At 43.8% G+C, this 27568-nt stretch overlaps 1 protein-coding gene across 1 annotated transcript in view; it reads right to left on the bottom strand.

Moving 5' to 3' along the window:
- Positions 1-27568, bottom strand: part of CLTC (clathrin heavy chain) — an 82728-nt gene that overhangs the window by 31115 nt on the left and 24045 nt on the right. The window contains exons 2-10 of the mRNA XM_015426285.1: positions 22044-22251; positions 14088-14356; positions 13152-13313; positions 12241-12354; positions 11337-11510; positions 8132-8329; positions 4484-4684; positions 2767-2919; positions 2073-2195 (exon numbers count right to left, since the gene is read on the bottom strand). Of these exons, the coding sequence (XP_015281771.1) occupies positions 2073-2195; positions 2767-2919; positions 4484-4684; positions 8132-8329; positions 11337-11510; positions 12241-12354; positions 13152-13313; positions 14088-14356; positions 22044-22251 (1602 nt within the window). The remainder of the gene's footprint in view (positions 1-2072; positions 2196-2766; positions 2920-4483; positions 4685-8131; positions 8330-11336; positions 11511-12240; positions 12355-13151; positions 13314-14087; positions 14357-22043; positions 22252-27568) is intronic.

Below are 27568 nucleotides of genomic sequence, written 5' to 3'. Positions count from 1 at the left end.
ACCTCATCCCCGCCCCCCCCCGCACCAACACCTGCTCCAGTACACAAGTGGGCCTTTCTCCTACTTTCCAGTGCTGAGTAATAGCCTCCTTTAGGTGAGCAGGGAGGAAAACTGTACACAGCTCATTCTTTTTTCTCCTTTTATGCCATAAATTACAGTGGGGGGGCAAATAACTATCTATATATCTAATAGCCAAGTTAAATCTGCACATCGGGGGCACCTGGGGGGCATGGAGATTTTCCTGCACATTTGGGGCAATCCCCAGATGTGCAGAAAAATCTAAAAACTATATGGGGGATACGTAAATCCCACCAAAAGTAAAGGAGCGTTCCCTGTGCATGCGCAGGGAATGCTCTGAGAAGGGGACGGGGGCGGGAGAAGGCTTTGGTGGGCCGGCCTTGCCGCTGCTGGGGAGGGAAGATTGGTGGGCCACCACCGCCGGGGAGGGAGGGGGGAAGGAGAAAGCTTGGTGGGCGGGCCGGCCTCACCGCCGCTGCTGCTGGGGAGTTGGGGAGTGGGAGAAAGCTTGGTGGCTGGCCGGCCTCGCCACTAGTGTTCCCTCTAAACTGAGTTAGTGTGAGCTAGCTCACAGTTTTTTAGCCTCTGGCTCACATATTTTTGTCCTAGCTCAGGAAGGAGGGCTTCAGAGCAAACTGATTTATGCAGTAGCCAAATTGCTTGCTCTCAACTTTAATGCCAGTAGCTCACAATGTAGAGTTTTTGCTCACAAGATACCACAGCTTAGAGGGAACATTGCTCGCCACCACCGCTGCTGGGGAGGGAGGGGGGAAGGAGAAAGTTTGGCGGGCGGGCTTTGCCGCCACCGCCACTGGGGGGGAGGGAGGGTGAAGGCTGGGCTCACCTGCTGCCGCATCTCCTGCTTCTGCAGGCCGGGAGCTGTGGGGAATACTTCCCGCCCCCGCACAAGTATCACGGGTCCCGCCTCATATATGTATGTGTGTATATATATAGGTACTTACAAAGCTACGAACTTACAAGCATTAAAACTACAAGCTACTCAGCACATCTGATAATGGCTTGCCCCCAACATGCTTTAATACATCTAACCACCTGTTCATGGGATATACATTAAGCGTTAACAGCAAGCTATATTAACTCCCCGCCTACCCCAAGAGAGGATTATAGCATTTATCATCATTGGTTACAAGTGAGAGTTGTGCTGCACAGGAGAAGAACAGGCTACACACAGGCCAGAACACATTTTAGCAGCTTTGCTAAAGATCAGGATGCAAATGAGATCCAGACCGAAGATTTAATGCTTAGGTGTGTTACCAAATTAAGATTGCCTCAGCTCTCAGAACCACAACCTCCCCCACCCCCCTTCTGTTAGACTGCACTCTCTTTGGCTATACCTCTTATTTCTATTTTAAGATTAGACAAAGTGAAGCAGAACAGAACCACAGGTCAGAAACACATCTGTACACTCAGTCTAGGGTCTACCAAATTATAGCCCTCATCCAAGTTACCTTCCTCAGTTAACTGAATTATACAACCACCATTAGGGAGTTTCTTGCTGGATGAGGAACAAGCTCTTGCATGGGTCCCCCCCCCCCCAAGAATGAGGAATCCATTCCATTAAATCGTTCCTTTCCTCCCACCTTTAAATGCCAATTTCTCACACAACTGTGGCAGCCAAGTAAGAAAATTGCCAGTGTTTGCTTCAGTTGTATCCTTGTGCATCGTAACCACGCACTTGTCTTATTTAGGATTACGTTTGTGGAGAAAGGATCTCTGAATTAATTCTTTAGATCCTGAAAGTACTTCGGTCCCTTTCACCTATGAAAGGATGCTGGCAGGCTTGGAGAGTATTTATTTATGTTCTTTATCCTCTGCCTCTCGCACTGGGACTCAAGGCAGATTACACTAAGTGAATCAACACAAGCAACAAGATGGGACATCCAACAAACAATGAAAAAGGATTTGGGTTGTAAGACCAAATGGAAATCTAAAAAGCAGAACCAAAGCAAAGCATAAGTGTTCGCATGATGCAAAATTACGCAATAGACAAGGGACTCTTTAAACAGAACGGCTAATTCACATTCAACACTTACTTGGGTAATATCAGCAAGAGGTTCCTCATCCTGAACCAGCATTTGGGCAAACTGCTGTCCTTGGTCTGGGCTGATTCGCATAACGTTCCTCAGGAGAAAGATCCAGTCAGGAGTGTAGCCAACCTAGGAGGAAGACCACACGTTCAAACAAGACGGGTTTCCTAAAGCTTTTCAAGCCTCAGTGATCCAGAGAGGAGAGGGACTCATGAAATGCCAACCAGTTCTGTGCTATAGACTTGAACCCACAGAACAGCTCATGTGAACAGCTACCACTTGGCCCCTTTCCACTATAAGCAAGGCTTTTCCGAGTCTCTCCACCTTCTCAGCAGCATCTGGCCCTCCGTTCTTTCGACCTTAGTTCTGCATTACTGCCTTTAGCAGCCACCAAGTGTTCCCAATAGGCCAGGGCCAATGTTATCAACAGTCCAGGACCAGCTGCACAGACTGCCTGGTAAGAGAAGACGACGGCAGCAGCACATTGACCTTTAATAAATCTCACCTTCCTGAAAAGCTACACCACAACCAAGGACCTCTGATCCTGCACAGAGCAACATTAGTCACCAGTTCCTTTTTAGATTCCAGGCACACCAAAACCCACTGTGGCCTGCCACCACCAGCATCTCAAACAACGCTCCTAAATCATTTAGAGGCATACGAGACCCCCGATCGCTACCACCAGAGCAGCAGCAATCACCTTCTTTGCATATAGCACGATCTTCTGAACTTGTCCCGTTTCTGCAAAACACTGGATGACCTTGTTGGGAACGTTAGCCCTCAGGTAGACGCTGAGGGCCAGTGTTGGGTCCACAGACTTTACTAGATCTCCCAATTCTTCAGAGCATTCCAGCTGTTTAAAAAAACACAAATAATTAAATGCTTGCTTTCTGTGCCAGAAGAGCTCCTGCACTGCACACAATTCCAAGGACTGTTGTAGAATGCTGTGATGGGTGGACTCACTTACACAGGATCCTTTCCCTGGGCAGCCACCATCCCAAGAACCCTATTTTCTCTGAACCACCCCAAAAGGACTGCTTGCATTTACTGCATATGTGCAAGAGGGGAACTCTGTGGAGAAGCCTGTCCAAAGGGAAATGCCAGCAGGTTCCTCATCACTGCAAAGCAAGTGGCTCCCCCACTATAAAACCTGGGGTGCTCGGGGACAGCAGTGTTGTCATTTCATTGCTTTCTACTGATAGAATACTATTTTTTCTTCTACACACTGTATCATGCCTAATACACTATGCTCATTCAGATTTCTGCAATCTTAGTACGTTGCTAATTAGATATATCTTCATATTGGACTTACACTGTGCTTATTTAGATACCTTTCATAGGGACTGCCATCGCCTTACACTGTGCAATCTTGCTTTGAGTCTCTGGAAGAAAGGAGGGCTACAAATACTGTAAATAAAGTAATATATAGCCAGCTGAGTACACAGAGCTTAGAACGCCCCCAGGACTTCTACGTGTATGCACACTACGTAAGGGAATTTGGTCATGGGGGGCTTCCAGGGTCTGCCATTTACTAATCTTCACTGAACGCTCCCCAATAAGCTCCTAAAGCACTCAGCAGTCACCATCTGAAAACAGATGTTTTGAAGTCAACCAAAGCATGTTTCGGCAGACTGAGAGCCATGTTAAGTCTGTGGCTGCAATCACACACTCTAAATAATCCACTTTCAATGCACTTTCAAATTGGATTTTGACAGTTCACACAGTAAAAATCCAGTTGGAAAGAGCATTGAAAGTGGATTGAAAGTGGATTATTTAGGGTGTGTGACCACAGCCTGCCTGTAGCAGCAGAAAAGAGCAAGAGTCCAGGAGCACCTTGAAGACTAACAAAATTAGTGGCAGGGAGTGAGCTTTCCACATAGTTCCTAGCAAGGGCGGTGAACACAGGGAACATGGAACTGCACAGAATTAGGCACAGCATTCAATGTGAAAGTCTTCTTCATTCACAGCTATTAGCCACTGCAATAAACCATATGGCTGAAAGGGTATAAGCAGTGCCTGGCAAAAGCTCAGAAGGTGGCAGAGATACTGATTAAAATGACCTCTCATGGACAGTGGGAAGGGATTCAGTAGTAGTATAAGTTTATTGTCTTAGCCATAGGCCATAACATAATACATCAGGTCATAAAATGGTAATGTAGACAACAGAAAAATATCAGTATACTCCTATACTACTTCTATGCGTTAAATACTAAACTCATTCTGATTTTCCTTGTTGCTAAGGCAAATAATGCCATTCTGCTAGGGACACAGTGGTCAAGGTCTGAGAGTAAAAATGCTCTTCGGTATCAGTGCACAGAGCAAGGCAGACAAGTCTGGCAGAGAGAAAGAATGGTGCTATTATCATTTATTAAGCCACGCCCTCCCAGGGGATGGCACACCCAGCCACCGTGCCTTACCTTGTCTTCCTTTAACCATTTCTCCAAGAGCTGCTTGCGTCCTTGCTGAAGCACTGGCCTGCAGAGTTCTAGGGATTCATATTTGTTCAGCTGACCTTGGTCAAGCAGGATTCCAAAATACTGGAGCAAGGGAGAAGTCTGACCTGGCTGTGCTGGAACACTCTGGAAGCGGCGGATGGTGTCTGGGGTACGCAAAATTCCCTGTAAAGAGAACCGAATAAAATGCAACTCACTTGTCCTTGGGGACTCAAATGGAGATTTCAATTGAGGCAAGCTCACCACCTAGCTGGGTGTTTAGCAATTCCTAACCCTTTAGGGTCAGGCCCCATCTGTTCTCATTGGAAGTTTAATTCCTCAGCACCAGTTTTACCCAACGCTAGATGACTTATGTGTATGCAGAATCCTCCTCTGGGGTTAGATGCAATTTAGTTTATGGAACTGTTCCCCCAGATGCCCTCTAATCAGCTTCAGCTGCACTCTTCTCCAATCTAGAAGGTCTTTGTGGCCCATGTCCTGCTATCCAACTGGAATGCTGTAAAGAGCTCCTACATGGGATTAATCCTGAAGACAATCCTAAAGCTTTAAATTTGTTCAGAATACAGCAAAACCACAATAATTTCTGAAGTCAGCTGCAGGAGAGTATATATGCACCTATGTTCTGAGCTGCAATGTTAATTTCCTTTCTGACTAAATTAAATGTGGAGGCCGTTGCCATCGGAACTCCCCAGAGCCCAACTGTAAGCCAATGGTTTATGAAAGTTTGGGACCTGGCAGTCACGGGCAAACTGGCATCCCAGATGGCATCATCAGACTGGCTTAAGAACCCTACTAAATTTTTGGAAAAATTGTTCTCTTTCTTTGAATATGTTACTAACTCTCAGAACAAGAAATGTTCTTTACCAAAGAAATACACATAGATTTTGTGCTTAAAAACTTCTATATTTTGAAGTATAAATTGTAAAGGTTGTTGTGAAACAAAGTGGTTTGTATTAGTTTAAGTTACTTAATTTAATTTATATATTTGTATTATTGTTGGTAAATACAATAAAAATTTAAGTATTAAAAAAAGAACTCCCCAGAGCCTCAGGCAATATATTTGAGAACTGATCTTCTTCCATATACATCCTTTGCATCATAAAGATGGCCAGAAGATAATTTGTCAGAAGTTCCATAATACCAGGCCTGTGGCTAGTACTTTCTAGAGCAGCCCCATGCTGTGGCATAGGCAGTTCACTGAACTCCATGAAAGCCGGGCTCGATTTTTAAAGAGGCTTTGAAGACTATTTTCTCAAACCTTTAAAGTCTAATGTAATTGGACTCACTGCTGACTTTAAGTTTGGGTTACGGTGTTGTACAATAACCAGTTTTAAAAGGCAATTAAGTGTTTCTATTTGCAACTCGCTTTGAGATCCTACCTCTCCCCCCTTGAAAAGTATCAAATTTCCTAAAGTAAGTAACACTTAGAAAAATGGAAATGGGAAATGTGTTGCAAGACTTTCTAGAATACAGGGTCCTTTAAATTCCAGTAAAAGACAGCTACTGCAGACTTAATCATTAATACAACCCTTAAACCAGACACACTTTCTTCTTTTGGTTATATGGTTAATGTTTCTGAACAATATTTCTCAAAAGCAAATAACATTAAAGCAGTTTTTTAAAAGCAGCACTGAAGGATATGCCTTAACACTACATTGCAGGGTTTGTCTTTTTCTTTTTAAAGACTCCAAAAAGCTGGTTTTCAAGCCAAGAATGCCACTTCAAGCACTTTTATTTTCATCTACAATACAACCGAGGGATGCACAGAGAGGTCCTATAGTTTGCCTTGTGCCTCTATGCCAAAACAAGAGATCTACTGGTGTATAAGACCACCATAAGATTGTGTCATATCGAAAGCCACAACCCAGGGATTTTCCGGTAGGCTGATGGCCTCCACATGCATGCATACACACACACACACACAGTGGCTCCTCCTACTCGGCACGGTGAGGCAAGGCGCAGCATGCTGATGGCAACACTTGGGCCTAGCAGAGCTGTGGGAAGTGCACCCACAAAAGGTGTGGGGGCTGGCTGGCTTTCTCCCTCCCTCCTTTGTAGGGGTGGGGGGCCTGGGCATGCTGGAGTGGGGCCCTTTCGCAGGACCCTTTTTTCCTCCCAACCTGCCCCACCACCACCTGAGTGAAAAGCTTGAAGCCTCCATTTCAGTTAATGCAGCACATACAACTGCACAGAGTTTTTTAAAGCCTGCAACACATCCCGGGGGCTCAACGGCGCTTCTCTGAAATTAACAGCAGCCAGTGCAGTTAATACACACCAATGAGTAATTGCAAAATCGTTCAGACCAAGTAAAAGCTAAGGAAGATGAATGCTTTATTTTTCCCTTGATTTCTACCTTTCTCTTTCTCCCCAGTAGGGACTCCAAGGGGCTTACACTGTTTGCCTGGCTTCCATTTTGTTCTCACAACCACCCAGTGAGCTAGGTTAGGCTGCAAGTATGTAACTGGTCCAGCAAGCTTCCATGTCTCCCAGACCATAGTATGACACCCTAAACCCTGCTCCACACTGGCTCTCCACCTAGTCCACCTAGCTCACTACTGTCTATGCCACACCTCCACCATCAGGCAGGGGTCATTCCCAGCAACTGCAACTCATGCAGCTTGTAACTTGTGACTGAGCTTAGGACTTTCTGCTCGCAACACAGGTATAATATGATACAAAGGCCGTTACATATAATATGATACAAAGGCCATTACAATCTGACACACCTCTCCTTATATATAAAAGATTGTTCATGTCCCTCTTGCCCACGCTCCCACAGCCTTTCGCTCGCCATCCATTGGTGGCTGCATTGCCTAAGGTCTCACCACCCCTCCTCCTGTCTGGCCCCGGCGGCGGGAGCCGGGGCAGCGGAAGAGTGGTGGTGCTCTACCTGCCGCTCGGCATGGACAACAAGGCCACCGCCGCCCCAGCTAGAGCTCATTGCATTTGTCTCCGCAACGGGCCTTCTTCCTAGTATAACATAAGACAGGTCCTCTGGAACTGAAGCTCTGCAAATGCAAAGATGTGAAGCCAGTGGTATTCGGGAGTAATGTCCAGCTACTAAAGCCATCGTCATGGTTTGAAATCGAATTGAAGTATTCTGGGGTTATGGAGGGGGATATTAACCAGGTAGGAAGCTCTTTTAATCAGTTTGAACCATGGGGAGAATTTAGACTGGGAAATTGATTGCCTGTCTTTTGGAACCAGCTATGGGGACACCCTGGGTGTCATCCGCTACAGATTAGCAATGGAAGATGTTATTACAGCAGGCTATCTGGGCAGCATCATTTTGCAACATCATCGCATAAGACTGCCTGAAAAGTAAATTGGTGGTGTCATTGCTTTGCTTTCTTCAAAATCATATCAAGGCTACATGTGCATAGGCCCTAACTGAGGGCAAACCCAGTTCTCCTCGCAACACAGGTGGCTCTACCACTGAGTTATGTGGCCCCTCTGCAAACTAAACTCCTAGTGATTTCCAAGTGCCAGCCTAGAACAACCTGGTGTTGATACCAAATTCAGGCACACATCAAGCCAACCAAAACAAAAACCAACACAACCCTAAAAAGTACCACAGACACAAAAAGCATCCTTTCAACTATCTGACCTTACCTTTGGGGCATTTGCTGCCACTTTTGCTGCTTCCGAGTAGCTCCCTTGGGCAAAAAGTGCATTGAATTTCCGGGCGAAGAGTTCTTCAGCACCTGCGAGGTTGTTACGGACGGCCATGCGCAGGGCCAGGTCAGGGTTCTGCAGCACATTTGTGATGTAAGGAATGATGTTCTCTTCCTCTACGCACACAGACAACACCTGGGTTGGAGGCAGGAGAACACCGTTAAGTGCAAGAGAATGCGTTCTGAGATCAAGAACCATGTGTTATACTGAAAAGACCTGGAGACTCACGCCTAGTCAGAAGAGACAATATTGACCTAGAAAGGGCGATAGTCTAACTTAGGAAGGCAGCTCATGCGCGACTGTAAAAAAAACACAAAAAAACATGTTAAACCAGACACCTTGTTCTGTGTGCAACTGCTCTGGACTGGTGACAGGCTTCTTCCTGTTTGTGAAGAACACACATCCTTGGTCCTTGGACTTCAGAAGCTTAGACAGAGCAGTGTGGACCTTCAGGTCACCAGCAATGAGTCATCACCATCCATTATGCTCAGAAGTCACAGTTTCTCAAATTCAGACATGGTATTCATATTATTGTTTCTGCTGCTGACAGCACTGTAGATGGATGTCCTACGCTTTCAGGTCTGATGTACATGTTATTTCAGGCCTCAAGCACATGTTTCTGAGAAGCATGCAAAATGAGCTGTGTGCTCCATCGGCTACACAATATCGCAGTGCTGTGCCACAGAAGTACTTTTCTGATGAAGGGGCAACCACTCTGCAGTACATTGGTGAACAGTGACACACCAGGTTCCACGATAGCCACTAACCTAAAAACAGATTTTAAAAATCTAGTCTCTTGTGTTTTGACAGCTGTTATTTTTGAGAGCTAACTGGAATATCCCCTATTTAACGACATCACCCCTCTGAATATGCATTAGCTTCGTTGGTCTGTTAACTCCTCACAGGAATCTAGCTTTCCTATTGCTGGAGATACTACATGACTAGACTGATAAAGATCAAATTACATCAAGGCTTCAGTTCTCCAAAACCTCAGCTTTTGCAGGAAGGTTTCTAGCTTTCATGGGTTCAGAGAAAATATACTGTTGGGACTACAGCTCCATACCTAGGGCCCTGCATCTTCCAGGGACCTCATTCTCCACCATTAGAACTGAAGGACGAATCCTTGTTCACTAAACCAACATCAAGTACGAAATAAGAGTAGAGGCACTTGGATGGTGGCCCTTGTACTCACTTGGGAGATTTTCCAAGCCCATCGTCAGCTCATCAAGACTACACTTAGTTTCCTGAGTTTCTAGAAGAGGCAGGGTGCAGATGGGCCCTTATTTATACCCGGGTTTGGACACCTTGGCTTGAAAAACAGCTTGGCATGCAATGGGACCGGGGGGTGGGGAGAATCACTTAGAAACACGACTGCACAGTACTTTGGATTCTGGCTGAAGCTTCTTGCATTACCCTGGATTTTTGCAGAGAGGCAGCAAGAGGCTGTGAAGGTTATAATTCCCATCTGCAGATCTGGATTTTATCCTCACAGGACTTGTGAGGGAAACTCACAAAGCTGCCATTTCTCAGACCACACAGTCAGCTGCCATGGGAAGCTTTCTTTGTAGCCACAGCAGCTTAGCAGAAGATTAAAATGCAATCCTCGCGGAAGGATGCTAGCTATCTGAGAAAAAGATTCATTCTAATCTTTGGAGGACCTCCCAGCAGTAGCACCAACCCCAAAGTAAGGAGGGGGTTGCCCTCAGGCACAAACCCAAGAAGACTTAACTCTCATTGGCCGTCCCCTTCTTAGTCACCCCTACTATACCCATCCAGAATGTTTAAAATGTAGTTAGCAGCATAAATTTAACTGTAAAGTCTAAACGTGCTCCCCCACTACCGCCACCCCACTAGCTGGGATTGGATTAAGCATGCTGTTTGTGGAAGTCAGCTGAGGCAAGCCCTGGAACAATCACAAGTAGAAAAAAAATCTCTCTTTTCACATATAATCAAGGCAAACAGGTAGACTGAAGGAGGCAGAATTCACTTCTATCCACCGCACAAAGTGAGGCAGGTTAATGGGGAAGAGACGGAGGGAAAGGGACAATGGGACACAAGGCAGTCGTGCCCCCCCCCCCCAATAATGTGATCTAACGTTTGCACTTCAGTGAAGTCTGCTCACCAGACAGCAATCTGGTGACTTGTCACCTCGTCTTCTGACTAATTTACATAGCCACACTGCCACAATCTCTGTACAGGTGCCTTTTGAAGACTGTGGGAGGAGATGGCTCAGACAAAAGCAATCGCTCATGGTTAAGGTGAGCCATCAGCCATTTTCTGTTGGGCTCTATTACACTGGGTCGAGATCAAAGTCAAGTGAAGAAATGCTGATTAATTGGAAGTCTGCAGCACTAGATGGGCACAGCAAAGATGAAAGACAAAAATTTGGCAGGGGGCTGAGGGAAAGGAAGGTTCTATGACACAAAACCATTAAAAGTCCCGCCAGAAGCCAAAATTAAGAGTTCTCAAAGGGAGTGCCTTCATTGTTCCCTGCCAGAACCCCCTACAGCTCAAAAAGGCAACTCCTTTATAAAATGACTACTGAACAAGGGATATGTTTTACAGTGGATTTTTATGACTACCAATGCTTAGCAACTAGGTGGAGTGACCCTAGAGCAATGCCAGATTAATACAAGGGAGAGATTCCACGCTTTCAAGAGTGCTGAGGAGAACATATGGTTCCTGGATAAAAGGAACCTCTGGTCCCCTACTGCAACGTTCAGAGAAATAAGGAGACAAATAGAACGTCAGTCCTTTCTGCAGCTTTCACAGGGAGCCAAACTGAATGCTCCAGTTCCTGGATGAAAGCAGCATTCCGGAACGGACAGCACTGAGTGAACTGCAAGCCTCTTTCTCAAAGCAAATAGTGCCTGTACAGGAAAGATCATCAAGGTCAGCAGTGGCAAACATTGCCAAACAGCATTCTAGCCGCTCTGATCTTCCACCGACTGCTTCCCTAATGCAACACTTCAACATGCTTTATCAAAGAGGTGGTGAGTTTAGTTTTGAATGACAAGCCAATGCATTTAAAGCAGTACTTGAGACCTGTGAGACACTTCAACATTCAGGAGCTGGTATTCAATTTAACACTTTTACCCGCTGAAACGCCAAACTAAGCCCTAGGAGAATAAAATGGCATTACTTGTCCTTTTCGATTGACTCCGATTATTCCAGCCGTTGCTTCATGGGGCGCGGTGACAAAAATGGTCTCTCCACTGATTCTGTTCATGTAGATACAGGTGCCAGTTTCAAGGTCGTACAGGTGGATGTAACCGTATTTTGTGATCAGGAAGACCACATCGTGCTTTTCGCTGATCTGCAGAACAATGGAAATAAACCTGGAGGCTGTCCTTAAGATTCCCACCACATTATGATCAGATATATGTTCTTTGTGCAGGCACGAGGCTTTAGTTAGCACCATCTACTGTGTGCACAAAGAAGCTGAATATTTGAAATGCACACAACTCTCTCATTTCGCCTAGCTTGCAGGCCTTCCACTAATCACAGAGGGCAAAGAGCCTCTACCACTAAAAATCTTGCTCCTGCAAACCTCAGACTTGAGACATCAGGAAGAATTCCCGACATTTTTAAAGGCCTCTTTGCCACCATAATGATTATAAGCTTGTTTTAAAACAAAGCTACGGCACAAACGATGCTCAACATTACACCCAATACCATCACATTTCAGTGCTCTCATAAAGCCACAGAACATTAATGCATGCACGGTTTGATATAGTAAGATGAGTTTGAATTGTTAGTGTAAATGAGCCAAACAGCCAAGTGAGTTTTGCTAGGCAACCAACTACCACCCATACTCTTACAAATGCTAAAAATACCTGAACTTTTGTTCTATAAAAAGGGTAGGCTAAGCAGCAATTAAAGGCAGCTTATGACATTAAGCCCAAGGCTTCTAAGTGGAAAGTAGGAAGCCATCTCATTCTTCAGCATTTCGAACCCCCAAATGATTTACACCCTCCTGAACTACAGTGTTCCCCTTCCCCTGCCACCCACAACACAGAAGGCATTCCCTTGGCATTACGCCCTACCTGCATTGCTACCGGAAAGTCATTCTGTGCTTCAGGTGGGAAGAAGACATCCACTGCTTTCTTGGGAAATGGCTGGTTTCCTGTTGGAGGTGTGCCAACTTCAATGATATGCAACTGCATGGAAAGATAGGATGGGACTATGTATCTTGAACGTCCTCAAGATAAAATGCACGGCTTTATTAAACTGACAGCAGTTGCCAAGAAGCATACAGGAACTAGAAAACAGTCACTTTTTCTACTGCATTACCAAAACATGTCCCCACCATTTCAAGCAGGAATTCTGTAGCACCCTGAAGCAGTACAAAAACTGTTGTGAACACAAGAATCCTACTTGTTTTTGATACAACGGACTAACACAGCTACCCTTTCTGGGATTTGTTTTTTTTTAAACTCACATGAGAGAAGCAAGACAAAACTCAACACTGCTAGGGAGGAGGCTGATGGAATATTAATCCTAGACTGAACTACAAGAGCCAGGCTGAATAGCCGTGCCTACACTGAACTGTGGCCACTGCATGGTTCTACCAGTCCAGAAATAGGTGGAATTACAGCCAGGTCATCAAGGTACAATCTTCTGAAAATCCCTGTCTGATGCCTTCCCTTCTGCAGTGTCAGCCTGATGACCTCCAGAAGTGATTCCTTCTGAATGACCACAGCCCCCCCCACTCCCAATTTGCCAATTAATTCATCCCCATTCTAAGTAACCCATATCAAATTTCCCTTCTCTTCAACAAAAGCCCTCTGAAAGGAGGCTTCTCGCTCAGCGGATCCAGTATTCTGTACAAACATGCAGTGGTAGCTCTTGATGCTGCTTGTAAAGGGAAAAGGGGAGACACAGTTTTTCCTATGGTTAACTATTATTCCACCAAGTTTATGAAGGCAGCAGTCCCAGGGCATAGATGCAAGCTTACCTTGCCTCCTGCTTGGCCTCTCACTGCAAAACAGAAAAGGGTGGACTCCTCAGCATTGCCTTCCATCTTGAACTGCGCAAAGCTAGCAGCATGGCCCTCAATGGGCTGGGATACTTTCCTATCTACTGAATAAAGCTGCATGGCACCAACTACACGGTTTTGCTTTAAAGAAAGGAGGACACACACAAAGATTTAAGTCAGCAACCTTTGCACAACGGTTATACACGAACTGAAAAAGCCAACAGCACAGTTATACCAGCCTAGACAATGTTTTCCAAAATAAGCAGAGTTTGTGTTGTACTCTGACAGAGAAATAAAGGAATCTTCGTCTTAATGCATGTCAGCTTTGCAACATTGCCTACACTGGCCTCACAACCTAAAGGAACCCGCTACTGGGCTCCTCCACCTTCTGCGACACTTACGCAGCAGCTAAAATCCCCTGTAATGTCTACTTCTACATCAGTTACTTAACACAAGCAATTCCTCCCCCCACCCCCAGAATGCATGGTTATATTCACAGGGAACTGGACTCCAACTGGCATATCAAAATGCACTGCTGTTTAACTACAAGCATGTGGAAGCTCTAGTTAAAGAATGCCAGCAGGGCTTACTTTTAATGAGAATGCACTGTAGCATGCTCAGCGATGCTCCTATCCTTTCAGCCCTAGTTTAATTTCGGAGATTTTTCTACAATGGGGCCAAGAGAATCAAGGAAGTCTTTAAAATAAAGTTTAGCCATTGCTCATAAGATGAGCAGTGCCGCTGAGGGCCAAACAGACCGGCATGGACAAAGTAAACTTCCAGCTTAACCAGGATATTTTTTATGGGCCAACTTCTCACAAGGCAAATGTGAGCAAGACACCAAACACACAGTCTTGCCCATGCCACTGCCTTCGAGTGTGTGCTGTAGAGCATCAACCTACACTAAAGCGTTACCTGTGCGGATATGCCAGTCAGAAGCAACCATTTCTGCTTGGCATCTGTACGATAATTGATGATCTGGCAGCCTGCAAGACTAGAGTGGCGGTCAAACATTTTTACTGGTTGGGACTCCCCTTCCATGCTCCAGTGGTATACAGCATTGTCAGTGACTAGCGCAACAGTGTTCAGAGAGATCCACTTCCAAAAGGTGACATCGTCGGTCATGGTGTGCGCCTTCATTTTGCTCTTCATTTCAATGTTAAAGATCTGAAGGGTCTTCGCAGCTGAAAACAAGACCACAGCTCAAGTCGGCCAAGATTGTTAGCAACATTCAGACATTCAAAGGGTCACGATGAGTGGTTAAAATGATGTGACTGCATTACAGGGTTTGAATGAATAAACTACACCTTACCGCAAGGTATCATGCATTGTGTTTGGCTATGAAGTTCCCAATGATCAGCAGGCTTTTTAACCAGACATCAACACTTCTATAGCCAAATCTATTTACTCAAAAGCAAGTTCTAGCTAAACCAATTGCAGAATTGGTTATGGCTTCATATCCAGGTGTTGCAAACACAGCTTTGTTCATAACAAAGTTGAAACAACAGCTACTTTCCATGCTGGGCTACTTGACTGGTTTGCAATAAAAGTACTCCAAAGCATACAAGAAGAGTGCTACACGCATTTGTATTTGCATCTAGTACAAGTACAGGAGGAATACAGACTGGTTTCCATGAGAATGGGAAACGGTAGTCACAAACTAGATACTTTGTTAGGTTGGCTGGTAGCTTGAGTGAACCAAAACCCTTAACAAAGTTTCTTTACTCTTGCTACCGTGGGCTACATGTGAGGTGATGGGAAAACACAATGACAACCGGGGGGGTGGGGGGGTAAGGGAGAGAAGAGAAGTGCTTGCCATAGGAAGAGGGTGAATATTTATATCAAAGTTAAAAGCATGCTGCCTCCAACATCCTTGCCACATGTAAGTAATCAGTGTGGCATGCAGATAAGAGCACTGGAGCACAGACTGGGAAGACCAGGGTTCAAATCCTTGTTTAGCTACAAAGCTCAGTGGATGACCATGGGCCAGGGCCAGTCTTTACCTAACTAGCTTTACAAGCAAGCTGCAAGGATAAGGTAGCAATGCCAATCCCTGAGCTTCTTAAAAGACCGTCATATTTATAAGAACCACATTTCTGAAACCCAAAGGTTTAACAGCGCAAGTTTTCCTAGACCCAAAAATAAGTCCATCAAGTTTGGACTGAAACCCAAGAGAGAAGAACATCCTCCTAAGTCCTGGAATGTTACGCGAGCCAGAAATTACTATCAGTGTGAATGCAGAGGTTCCAAGCTGGGCTCCCCCTCCAAAAAACCCTAAAAGCTCCAGGATTTTTTCCCCATGAGAATAGAGAAATAATTAAGTTTGTCAAACCCAATTCAGAATCAAAGCAGGAGGTAGAGAATTCATTAACCACTACTAGTAAGCAGTGTTCCCTCTAAGCTGAATTAGTGTGAGCTAGCTCAGAGTTTTTTAAACCTCCGGCTCAAACATTTTTGTCTCCGCTCAGGTAGGATGGCTCCAGGGAAAACTAATTTATGCAGAAGCCAAATCGCTCACTCTCTTTAATGCCAGTAGCTCACAAAGTAGAATTTTTGCTCACAAGACTCAGCAGCTTAGAGGGTATATTGCTAGTAAGTGGAAAAAAGTCCAAATCTGGTAGGACCTTAAAGCAGGATCTAAGCCAGAGTTCCCCAACATGGTGCCTAGGGGCACCGGGGCACCCGCCAGCATTTCCCATGGCTTTCAACAAGCTTTTCAGGAAGTCGGCAAGGCCAAAGAGCTTTCCACTGGAGGATCAGGAGGACTGGTAAGTCCTTCATCAGTCTGTGGGTCCCTGTCCCCGCTTTAGGCTCTACTTCTTCCTAGGCGGTGTGAGGACGGATGTATTCCTTTTGGCGCTGCCTCCTGAAGCAGCCATTTTGAGCTGCAGCTCACCACCCTCATTCAAAATTCCAAAGGTGGCCACAGGCTCAGAAAGTTTGGGGAACCCTGGTATAAGCTTCATGAGACAAAGCTGACTTGTCAGGTATCTGGCTAACTCACAAAAGCTTACAGCCTACAAAATGTTGCTGGTCCTTAAGGTGCTACTGGACTTGGAATTTAGTTCTACTACTACCGACTAACACAGCTACCCATCTGAAGCTACTGGTAAGGTAAAAACCACTTCCTTTTATTTGAAACAGAGTACTCAAACTGGTACCTGAAAGTGTCCTAACATCAAGCACCACCTAAGCTTCCCCACACATACTGTGAAATCAAGGCAAACAAACTGCCTGTCCTTCCTTGTGCCTAGCTCAGGATGTGGCAAGAAAGGAGGGAACAGACCATAGCCACAAAGCATGCTTTAAAGATGGCCAAAATAGTAATCTGTGGGATGCAAAAGAGGAGGTACTCAATTAGGTGCTCTCTAGCACCATTATAAGGAACAGTACTCATTGCCACAGGATGTAATGACGGCCATAAACTAGGATGCCTTTAAAAGGGGATTTGGCAAATTCATGAAGCAGAGGTGCATCCACAGCTATTAGGCATGATGACCAAATGGAGCCCTCATGCTTAAACACAAACTCCAAAATGGATTTGGGTCCCCACTGGGGAGAAAGGTGAAAGTGAATGAAGCACATAATAAAATATCAGTGTGGGGGAACAGCAGAAGACCCTTGCCCACTACTTGTGAGAGGTTCTTATAGGCCTTTTGGGGTATTTGGCTGGCCACTGTGTTCAACATACTGGACCAAATGGGACTACCAATCTGAGCTAGCAGAGCTGTTCTTACTGACCACATGGGCTGGTATACAACACTGACAGAGTGAGGCTGGCTTGGAATTTCGTCTCCTGACCCATATAACAGGCCTCCGGATTAACTGATCCAAGCACGCCCCATCTCTCATTCTGAGAACTGGCACAGGCAGGCAGACAAGGACAGAGGGCTAGGCATCAGAATAACCTTCTGGTAGAGAGGAGAGGGGAAACAAAGCTGCAAGGACTTCCAAGGACATTACTAGCTCCATATGTTTACACAATCTTTACTCCAAGGGAACACAAGGCACAGAAGCTATGCAAGTCAGACTTTCAAAGCCATAAAGAACTAAGTTTCAGGGTGAAAGGCTATGCCACAAAAACCTACCAAGGCTCAGAACTTTTATTTACACTGAGCTTGTATTAGTGGTTAGCCTCCAGGTAACAAGTTGAACCTGTTATCGAAAGGGGGCTGGGGCAAAAAAATACCCAAGACTGCATCAATATGGTTCAGCCTCATTTGAAAACCACTATTCCTTTCACTGTGTAATCTTGAATTTTGGGGTGAGAACCATCCAAAATTGCCTCTTTTATTTGGGAGCCAGGCTGTGGCTTCATTTTTCCTGAGAACATGAAACGCAAACCAACCAAAAAAAGAAAAGAAAAAAGAGGGGGGAGCCAGATATGAAATTGTAGGCGTCTCAGTCCTGTTTATAAAAAGCTTGATGCATATCCACGTTTCTGCTTTCAGTCAAGCAGTTTGACAACTCCAGGCAAAGATGCTACAATTCCTAAAATTCAAGACCACTCTTCCTTGCCACTTTTGTTTGTTTTGAAAGGAGGAGCCCTGAGAACCAGGCTCAGAGGCAGTGACAGAAGGCAGGTTCCTTGTCATCCTCCATGTCAATTATTCAGTGGTGCGCCTTGCTAAGCCTTTAAGCCAGTAAGCCTTTCGCATTCTCTTTTCATAAAACAGGACAAACACAAATACAATCTGAAACAGAGGTAACTCACCATCTTCACACACAAGAAAGCATTGAAGGTGTGACAAAAAAAAATAGTGATACAACATTAAATCCGTCAGAAAAAAGGGAGGAAACTACTATAATGAGAAAGACAAGAGATCAGTATATAAAAGCAAGTTTAGTTTCTCCACCGAGGAAGAAAACATGGCAACATGTTGGCTTTGGTGGAAGGAGATGAGCAGCATTAACAGGGTGACCATTTGGGGCAGGGATGACTTAAGACACTTCTCACCTATTACACAGTTTGATTCAAGTCAGGACATGTGCTGTACGTAGCTTATGAGTTATAGCTTTGCTTGCTGATCTGTTGTGTGACAGGTGGGATATTTTACAGTACTTTGCCTCCTCCTTACAGAGCCAGTCATGAACAGGGGTTGAGACCTTCAATGTGTATTTCATTTTCTGTATGTGCTTCAACCTTATTTCTTGCTGGGTGAACAAATTACAAAAAGTCTAACAAGCCACTGTGCTTTAAGGAGTATTTTATTGAGAATAAATTGGAAACAATACCTAATACAGAAAATTGATGTGGTTTGTGTACAGCACACAGTTGGGCACCTGCTATGCTATCTGGCAAAAGTGTTAATATCCTTATCCCAGAAGCATTCATCCTTTGAAGAGCAAGATACCTGCAGCAGTTATTGCACTTCAATTGAAAGCCACACCACACATTTCCCAGGAATGCTCCTGACAAGACAAGTAACATTACTTGCGTAACCCTGTACTTTTGAGCCCAGAAGTGGCAAACACATGTGTATCCACGTCAAGGCACTAGGACTGGCAGCAACTCCCCCATAGAGAGTACTCTTCACTACAAACCCTGGTTTACACCTAATGTGTGAAACAGGCCCGCTCAACAAACCTAGGCTCCTGCCTGTTTCCCAAATCCAACCCTACAGTATTGGTTACCATCCTATATTAAGGCAACTTTTGAGCCAGGGAGGGAGAAAGTGGGTGAGTGGAGAACGGAAACATTAAAATAGGGGGCCTCCCCACATTAACCTGTAGAAGGCTTCCATGGCAAATCTGGGGGCTGCAAGCTGTCATAAGCCGTGTGTTTTAGCTTTATAAGCGTCAGCTTGTGACTGAGGTAGTATGCTGGATGAGGCTATTACTTTAGAGTAGCTAGGAGAGATGTTCATGAGAGGAAGGGAGACTCAGAGAGGGGTGCAGAAACATGTCAGTGCCCACTTATTCAGCTAACCTCCACCCCATTCCGACAAGAGCCCCTATCTTATCTGCTTTATCCTGGGTGCTATATAACCTCAGATTGGTGAGGAAGAGGACTGCATTGTGCCACTTACTGTGGCACAGTGGTCATGGCAACCCAAGACTACACTACTGTAATGCGTTTTATACAAGCCTGCCCTTGAACACAGCACAGAAACTGACTGGTATGAAGAGCTAAGTCACCACACTATTACTCCTGTTCTACAGTCACCACACTGATTACCCATCAATTCCCAGGTTCAATTCCCAGGCTCAATTCAAGGTACTTACAAAGCCCTTCGAGGCCCAGGACCCACATATCTAAAAGGACCACCTCTGCTATTATGTCCAGCTGAGAAAAGACTGGGAAAAGCTGAAGGTACCACCCTACAAATTGGTAAGATTAACAGTTGCCTGCACCTGAACTCTGTCGCTTGCACCTGGTGGAATGAGATCAAGACGGGTAGCCATGTTAGTCTGCCTGTATCAGTAGACAAAAGAGTCCAGGAGCACCTTAAAATCTAACAAAATTTGTGACAGGGATGAGCTTTCGTGAGTCACTGTTCACTTCTTCAGATACAACTAGATACAGCTACATTCTAGCTGTATCTGAAGTGAGCAGTGACTCATGAAAGCTCCTGCCCTGCCACATATTTTGTTAGTCTTTAAGGTGCTCCTGGACTCTTGGAGTGCGTTCAGACGGGACGTTTCAGCCGGCATAAACTGTACCAGTTGGAACCGGTGCAGTTTATGCCGGCTGAAACGCGATCACACTTACCTCCTGTCTGCGGAGCCCATCGCTGTATGCCCGTTCACATGCAGCAGGCGTCGGTTTTTGGGTTTTTTTAACTCAGTTTGAGCATGCGCATAGGCAGGCAGCCATCCACAGAATGGCGATCTTCACGCATGCGCAAAACACCCCGTCTTACATTTAAAGTTTAAAGGTAAGGACTTACCTTTAAAGTTTAAAGACCAAACTGGCCTCCCTGAGGTCTCTGAGTCCTCCAAAACCTTAATCTAAGGACCTTTTCTCTTTTTTAAAAAAAACAAACGCCGGGGCGAAGCTTCACCCAAGCGCATATCGCCAACCTAACAAAAAAAAAATGGCGGGCGAAAATTGGAAGCCTCAGGCTTCCAAACGGAAGTGGCTCTACAACGTTGGAGAGCGATCAGACAGGGGTAAAGCGATTACAACCATTGCACTCAGGATACCACCACTTAGGGACCTAGTGGCAGAATACAACGGGGTAAAGCTCTTTGCAACGGTTAGGGATGGAAAGCAGATGTTCACCGTGTGAACGCAGTAAGTACACTGATTCCAACTGGCACCTATACAGTTGCAAATGCCCCATCTGAACGCACCCTTGCTCTTTTCTACTGGTGGAATGGCATGCCCGGAAGGATCCCACTCATCTAGCATATCGCAGAACGTGTAACACTGAAGTGTTCAAGAGTGCACTTTTATCAAAGGGTTAAGGTTGTAGTTTATCGAACTATTGTATTATCTGGTTTTTACAGCACTGTTTTACAAACTGTTTTGTAACCCAAACTGTTCTTCTTCAACACATTTTTTCCTAATATTGTAATCTGCCTTGAGTCTCAGCAAAAAAGGCAGACTATAAAGTAAAATGCATAAATCAAATTGAGATCCTGTAGGATGCGTAGTGTCCCATGATGGAAGCCTGAAGCCCAAAACTGACGTCAGAAAGCCATCTGTTCCGCAGTGGGAAAGACCTAATCCAGGGATATTGCATTGTACAAAAGTTTCCAGTGTAAGCACAGATAAACAATGAGTTTGTACACAGCTGTTTTGGGTATTTCCAGGGATCATGCAAGTAAATTCACAAAGGCTACTAGCACACAAGATATATTTTGTCTTGACAATGTCAGTTATCTGACAGCTAATTAAGAGTACTCCAACTGGTCTACTGCAAGCAACTCTTACTTGCCAGTAAAGGCCAAACAAGTTAACTATTTACAAGCCTACTCTCTAGCCTACTGTGATAAACTGCTTTAAGAAGAAGAGGGAAAGATTTCTGTAGGCTTAAGAGGCCAAATCTTCAAGGAGACAGTGAACCACACGTTGGGAAAGGAGGGTCAGAACATCACATCTCAGCTGTTCTGGCTGTGGCATTCTGACACATACCCCAAGAAATTTGACCAATGCATTGTAGGGGGAGGCAGTATGCCACCTGGAGAACTGTGGAGCTATGTTCCAATGGGCATTTTGATCCAACCTTCTCTCCATATCCCTGCTTTGGGATGCAGGAAGAATCTTTCCTTGCGTGGAGGGGTTAAGAATACTCTCTGATAAGCCCCCTTGCCAATCTTTCAGCAGCAAAATCAGGTTAATCTTCACCTACCCAGAGGCCTCCCCAGATATAAAGAACATTACTTTGTGTAGTAATGCAAAGAAAAGCCCTCAAAAACAGCCAGATGAGATGATCCAGCAGACACTATGTCAAGAGCAACTGAGAGTCAGCTAAAGGGAAAATCCTAGGAGGGAACAATGAGGTGGGGGCAGGAGGAATTCAAGCTGCCCCTTCCCATTCCTTGAAGGTTTGTAAGGCTATGATTTGGACCTTGCTTTCTTTAAGTTCCATACAAACCCCAATTACATTAACAAGCTTTTGGTGACTATGTTCCAGCAGCTATGTCAAAAACCAGTCTCAGGACGGGCAAAGTCCTCAGGTTACCAACTAAAACCCTGAAGATTTCAATCTGTCAGCATCACGTACACAACATAGGATGCAGGTTTTCACAGCACAAGAAAGAAAGAAAAAATTAGCGGTGGCATTTACTGAAAAGGAACAGCAGTAAAGACAGCTTTTGAGAGAGAAAAATCCATGTAACTTTAAAACCTAAGTGGCAAAAAAATCCAAGCTTGTTACATTCAGAAACAACTTTAATAAAGGCTTTGAGAAATATTTTCCGTACCTTTCAGCGCAATGACCTTGCTGGCAGGGTTCATGATTGCGCTGTCAGCAGAAATGGGGCGGCGAATGGGGTTGCTGGGATCATTCATGTCAATGATGACTACCTGGGCCTGTTCCCCTACCTTCTCCCGTATGCAGATGAATTTGTCCGACTCCATAGTCAGAGTGCTGAAGCCAATGTTGGCCGGATTAATGCCCAGATTCTGGAGCTGGAACACATAAAAAAGAAAGTTCAAAGTCATCCAGCAGTTCTTTCACACCCTTCTTGCAATAGCTATACCTGGATAAGATACAGCCAAAAAGCGCTCTGAAGTTTTAAAATTTGATTAAGCACTTACAGCTAACCTACTGAAGTTATCCTTGAATACCCCCATTCTGTGCATGCATCCACCAGGGAACCTCATGCACTACCCAGAGGCAGCCAAGATCTGAAACAAACAGAACTCCTCCCATTCATATATGCACTGCCCCTCTAAAAGTAGTGTGAGGGTTCTTCCACTATTAAATCAACTGTCACCCATGCAGCTGGAAAGAAATGACTGAATACTAATAATCCCAAATCTCGTCATCAAGGGAACTCTGAGCCTGACCATTGAAAAACAGCTGGTTCTACTTACCAGCTTTTTAATTTATCAAATTGTACATCCCACGCTCTAAAAGAAATAGCCTGATAACCTACAGAGCACCAAAGTGGAAGCTGCCAGGTAAGTATTTAGAGAATTACATTTTAGAAGGCTGAGGATAGTAGTTGGAGCGTGTGTACTGGACGATTATTACATTTCCAGCTGCCTTATGAAGAGTTGCATCACACGCCTGTCTAGCCTAGTAGAATCTACTATAACTTGAAGTATCCCCCAAAATAAGTGTCCCAACCCTAGTACTGGAGTGCCTTTTATTTGAAGTGCCAAGGATTAAACCATGAACCCAAGGCAAACATTTAATATTTACATTGGTCTGCATGCAAAAGCATGTGCTCTTCTGTACACTGCTACACAACTCTTTGGAGTTTATGCTGACTTAATGGCTCAAAGCCCCTTTACAAATCTGTAGCTGGCACACAGGAAAAGGACAGGGAATGATTCACCCAAGCCCCAGAGAGTTTTGGTGCTTACAGAAGGCAAAGGCTCTGGCAAAAGTAGAACAATAGGTATACCATTTCACACCTTGCTACAGTGTCAAACCCAAAGCAACAGAGACTTGGACATCCAAATGGCTAGATGGTAATTTCTTCCTCTTGTGGCACAAAGATCTGAAAGACTCCAAGGGTGAATGGACTCTCTGGACAAGGGGAAAGAAACTCTCTTTCACCTTGCTCTTTTCCTTGGATGGGCACAAGCCATGAAGGACTAAATCTTTACCTAGGGACTCCACCTTGCTCCTGTGGTAAGGGACAATAGGGAGAAGTCCTAGCTCTGAGAACTAAAGTAATGACAGACTTTTAAATTTTAGCCAATCCTAATTACACGTCCTTTTGCACGAGTACCAAGTGTAGGATGACGGGACTGTGTGTTTTCACCTTTTCTTTGTATCCTTACTCAGCCTAATGCTTGAACAGATTCTTAAACTTAAACCTAATTCTTAAACTTTCTTACATGCTAAATGCTCAGAGACTGTTAACTCACCATGGCTATTTGGTCTTGTTATCTAAAGCATGGTAAAGGGAACTGGCAATAGGTAAGCTCACCATCTCTTGAGCACAATAGCTTAAAATTGCAACAGAAGAAGAAGAGATTGGATTTATACCCCAACCTTCATTCAGAGTGGCTTACAAACTCCTTTCAATTCCCCCCCCCACAACAGACATCCTGTGAGGTAGGTGGGGCTGAAAGAGCTCTTTCAAGAACTGCTCTTTCAAGAACAGCTCTGACAGAACTATGGCTTGCCCAAGGTCACCCAGCAGCTGAAAGTGGAGGAGTGGGGAATCAAACCCAGTTCTCTCAGATTAGAGTCCGCGCATTTAACCACTACACCAAACTGGCTCAATAGATCAGCTCCATGCTAGCTTGCAGGAATGAAGCAGTAGATGAGGCAACTATGTGAAGCCTCTAAATGGCAACATAGATACAGAGTGCTGGACATGTAATCCAACCATGAGATTCTCTCAGATTTACTAGTAGCAACAGTTACTACCCAATTTGAGTTTGACACACACACCCAGGAGTGAGGAAATGGGGCAGTGACACCAAGTGGAGACTTGGGCCCACCATAGGACTTTCCAGGACCTGAGGGAACAGGGCTTGTGAATCTGTTCCTTAACATATACATCCCCCCCCCCGAATCTCTTTATTGGTTTTTCCAAAGGAAAAAAAAATATATATATATACAAAAGAAACAAAGTTACAAAATACATATTCCAACAATAACAAAATATTCCAACAATAACAAAAAAATAAATGTTTTTCATTTTAACACAATAACTTTAACAATAAATACATGCTTAATTTTCTGTACCTATAATAATCTGAAAAAACTGATCTGGCCATAATAAACAAAAAATTGTCAGGATTACCTTTTTCCATAGTCATACCTAAATATAGATTTATGTTATTATTCCTACTTTCCCACTAAGATTGTACCACAGAATCACAAAAAGCAATATTTATTTTTCTTATAAATTTAATTTTATACAAGTTAAGCATACATTTTCATGATTATGTCATTTTTCCTTATCCCATTTATTATCTAATCAGTTAGAAATTAATTTTCTATTCAAGTAATTTCATATGTTCTATTATGTTCCCTCCTATAATGTCGACTTATTATTTGTTCTACAATACTTTTACTATATTTTGCAACTACCTTCTAGCAAAATACAAATAAGAGAAATAATTTAAAAAGGCAGTTTAATACAACCACTGAAATATCCAAAAAATATGTTACTTATAACATCTTTTATTATTTTATCCCTTAAGAGTAACCTTCTATTCATGTATTTTCATACTTCCTACTTCTTTCCCTCCTGTATTATTTACTTGTTAAGTATTTAAATATCAGCCTTAATAGTATTTCCCCATTGAAAATAATTTAAAAATGTTTTATAGCCACAGACTAAATTCATTAATTATGTGGGTGAAAATAAAGTTAATAATTAACCGCCCTTTAATATCCACCAAGAAAGATACCAAAAAATACCAAAAACACAATTCTCTATTCAGTTAATTTCATACTTCTACTTCTTTCCCTCCTGCACTATCTACTTATTAAATACTTCAGTATTAGCCTTACTAGTATTTTCCCTCTGAAATAATTTGAACCTGTGTTATAACAGATTAAATTCAGTAATTACTTAAATGGAAATAATCAATAACATCAACTCAATACCAGAAGACTAACAAAAAGAAAATACAGATACACCATTCTCTAAGCGTAACCTTCTATTCAGTTAAGTTCATACTTCTACTTCTTTGCTTCCTGCACTACTCACTTATTAAATACTTCAATATTAGCCTTATTGGTATTTCCCCACTAAAAATAATTTATATAGCCACAGATTAAATTCATTAATTACTTGGGTGGAAATATTTAACCACATCAACTCAATACCCAACAAAAAAAATACCAAAGCAGCATTCTCTTACCCTCATCTTACTATTAAAAATCTCTTAATTTCTTCCATTATACCAGCAAAAGAGGTTATTCTACAGCATAATTCACTTTGCTTATTCTTTTTTGTTTTCATTAGCACCTTTTTAAAATAATCGTAATTAAATGTCTCCCTAGATTGGCATCTCAGTATCTTTGGGTCGAACCTCAATTTTCTGCTATGTCTTTTGCTTCTTTTGCCGCACATCTTGCTCTTTCTTTAGCCTCCGTCATTTCTATATATGGATGTTTTCTGAGTTCTCCTTTGGCCACCAAAAAGTGTCTTAAAGAGCTCTTTAATCCATATCTTTGGCTCCCCATTTTTTCTATAGGTAAAGGAAATACCTCTTGTGACGCCTTCTCTTCGGGAACGTCTTGACTGCAAATCAGCTCCTCTTCCTTTTTCTGTTGCAACTGCCCTGTTTCCTCTTCATTCTCTTCCCGATACGAAGTCCGAGACTTTTCTGGCAGGCTTTTACATGTTACTTCGACCACTTGCTGAATCTCATCCATAAGACATTTTTAAAATTGCTCTATAGTAAGCTGTCCAATTTCCATATTATCAAAGTCTTCTTCTTCCTCATTTTCCTCCTTTTCCCTTAGTCACGCGTCTTCTTTCTCCCCCGCCGGCGCCATTTTAATCTATCATTCAGTTGAAATCCGTCTCAAAAGTCATTTATCATTATAATACTAACATCTTTATCCAAAGTAGTACTATAAGTTAATTGAAGTCCCGACAAATGGATTCTCATGCCCCCATACATTTTTCATTTACCTTTTCCTCTGTTCCTTTTTTTTTTTTTTTTGGCCGCTTTTCTTTCAGGGATTAAAATATCCCTGGGCGGCTCTTAGAAAAGTTTTCCGCCAGTTCTTCTCTATTTTCCTTTTATCTCCATTGTGTTAATAAACTGCTCTTTAAAACGGCTGGTCGCTGCTATAAGAAAAACATGGCAGCCATGTTTTTCCTCCATAGATCTCTCCTGCTTCAGGGCAAAAACGGCAGCACCCCCGCATTTGTCATGTGCGGTGGTGGCCGAAAAGAAGCCCCCTACCACCCAACTTCCCTCCAGGAAGTCAGGCAGAGCCCACCCGAACATCAGGGGACCCCAAAAGAACGAAGAAGTACCAGGTGCCTCGGGAGCATCCCGAGAAGCGCCTGCTCGCAGAGCCATACCGGAAACACCCCCTTAACATATACATTTGAGTGAACATATGTAGGGCTCAGAGGTTAAGACGCTGAGCTGCAGACTGGAAGGTCCATAGCCCAGCAGTTCAAGACCCTAGTGCCGTGTGACGGCGTGAGCTCCCGTCTCTGGCCCCAGCTCCTGCCAACCTTGCAGTTCAAAAGCAAGAAATTGCAAGTAGGCGGTAACAGTGTTCCGTGCGCCTCGGCATTTAGTCATGCTGGCCACATGACCACGGAAACATCTTCGGACAGCTCTGGCTCTTCGGCTTGGAAACGGAAATGAGCACCGCCCCCTAGAGTCGGATTTGACTAGCTTTCAAGCAAGGGAAACCTTTAACTTTATTTAGCATCAAGAGCTAGAGATGTAAGGGCCCACTGTGTGTGGGTCCTGTTCCCCATACCCTACCCAAGGATTTTCCCCTTCAGTTTTCCAACGGGGGGGTGGGGGGATGAAAAACATTGGAGAGCACAGAAAAAGCTCTTATGAAATATTATCTTTTGGAATTAGAAATGCATTTTTAAGACAATGTTTTACTCACTCTAAAGGTAATACTAGAGATGTAAAATTTCCGTAAATATTGAAGCTTGGAAAAAACCCCATTTTTTCCCCAGTTTTTTTCGGGGGAAACGGAAATTTTCGGAAAAATTGAAAAAAATGCTACATTAGCATTTCTTTTGTCTTTTCTAGTTTGAAAGTCATTCTGTTACTTTAGGAACATAAAATATGACTATGGACATTTTTACTTGGCATGAAATTA

This window comes from Gekko japonicus, unplaced genomic scaffold (genome assembly GCF_001447785.1).
Source record: "Gekko japonicus isolate JY-2015 unplaced genomic scaffold, Gekko_japonicus_V1.1 scaffold476, whole genome shotgun sequence".
In the NCBI taxonomy this organism is placed as follows: Eukaryota; Metazoa; Chordata; class Lepidosauria; order Squamata; family Gekkonidae; genus Gekko; species Gekko japonicus.
This window is presented reverse-complemented; position numbering and strand designations above follow the sequence as displayed.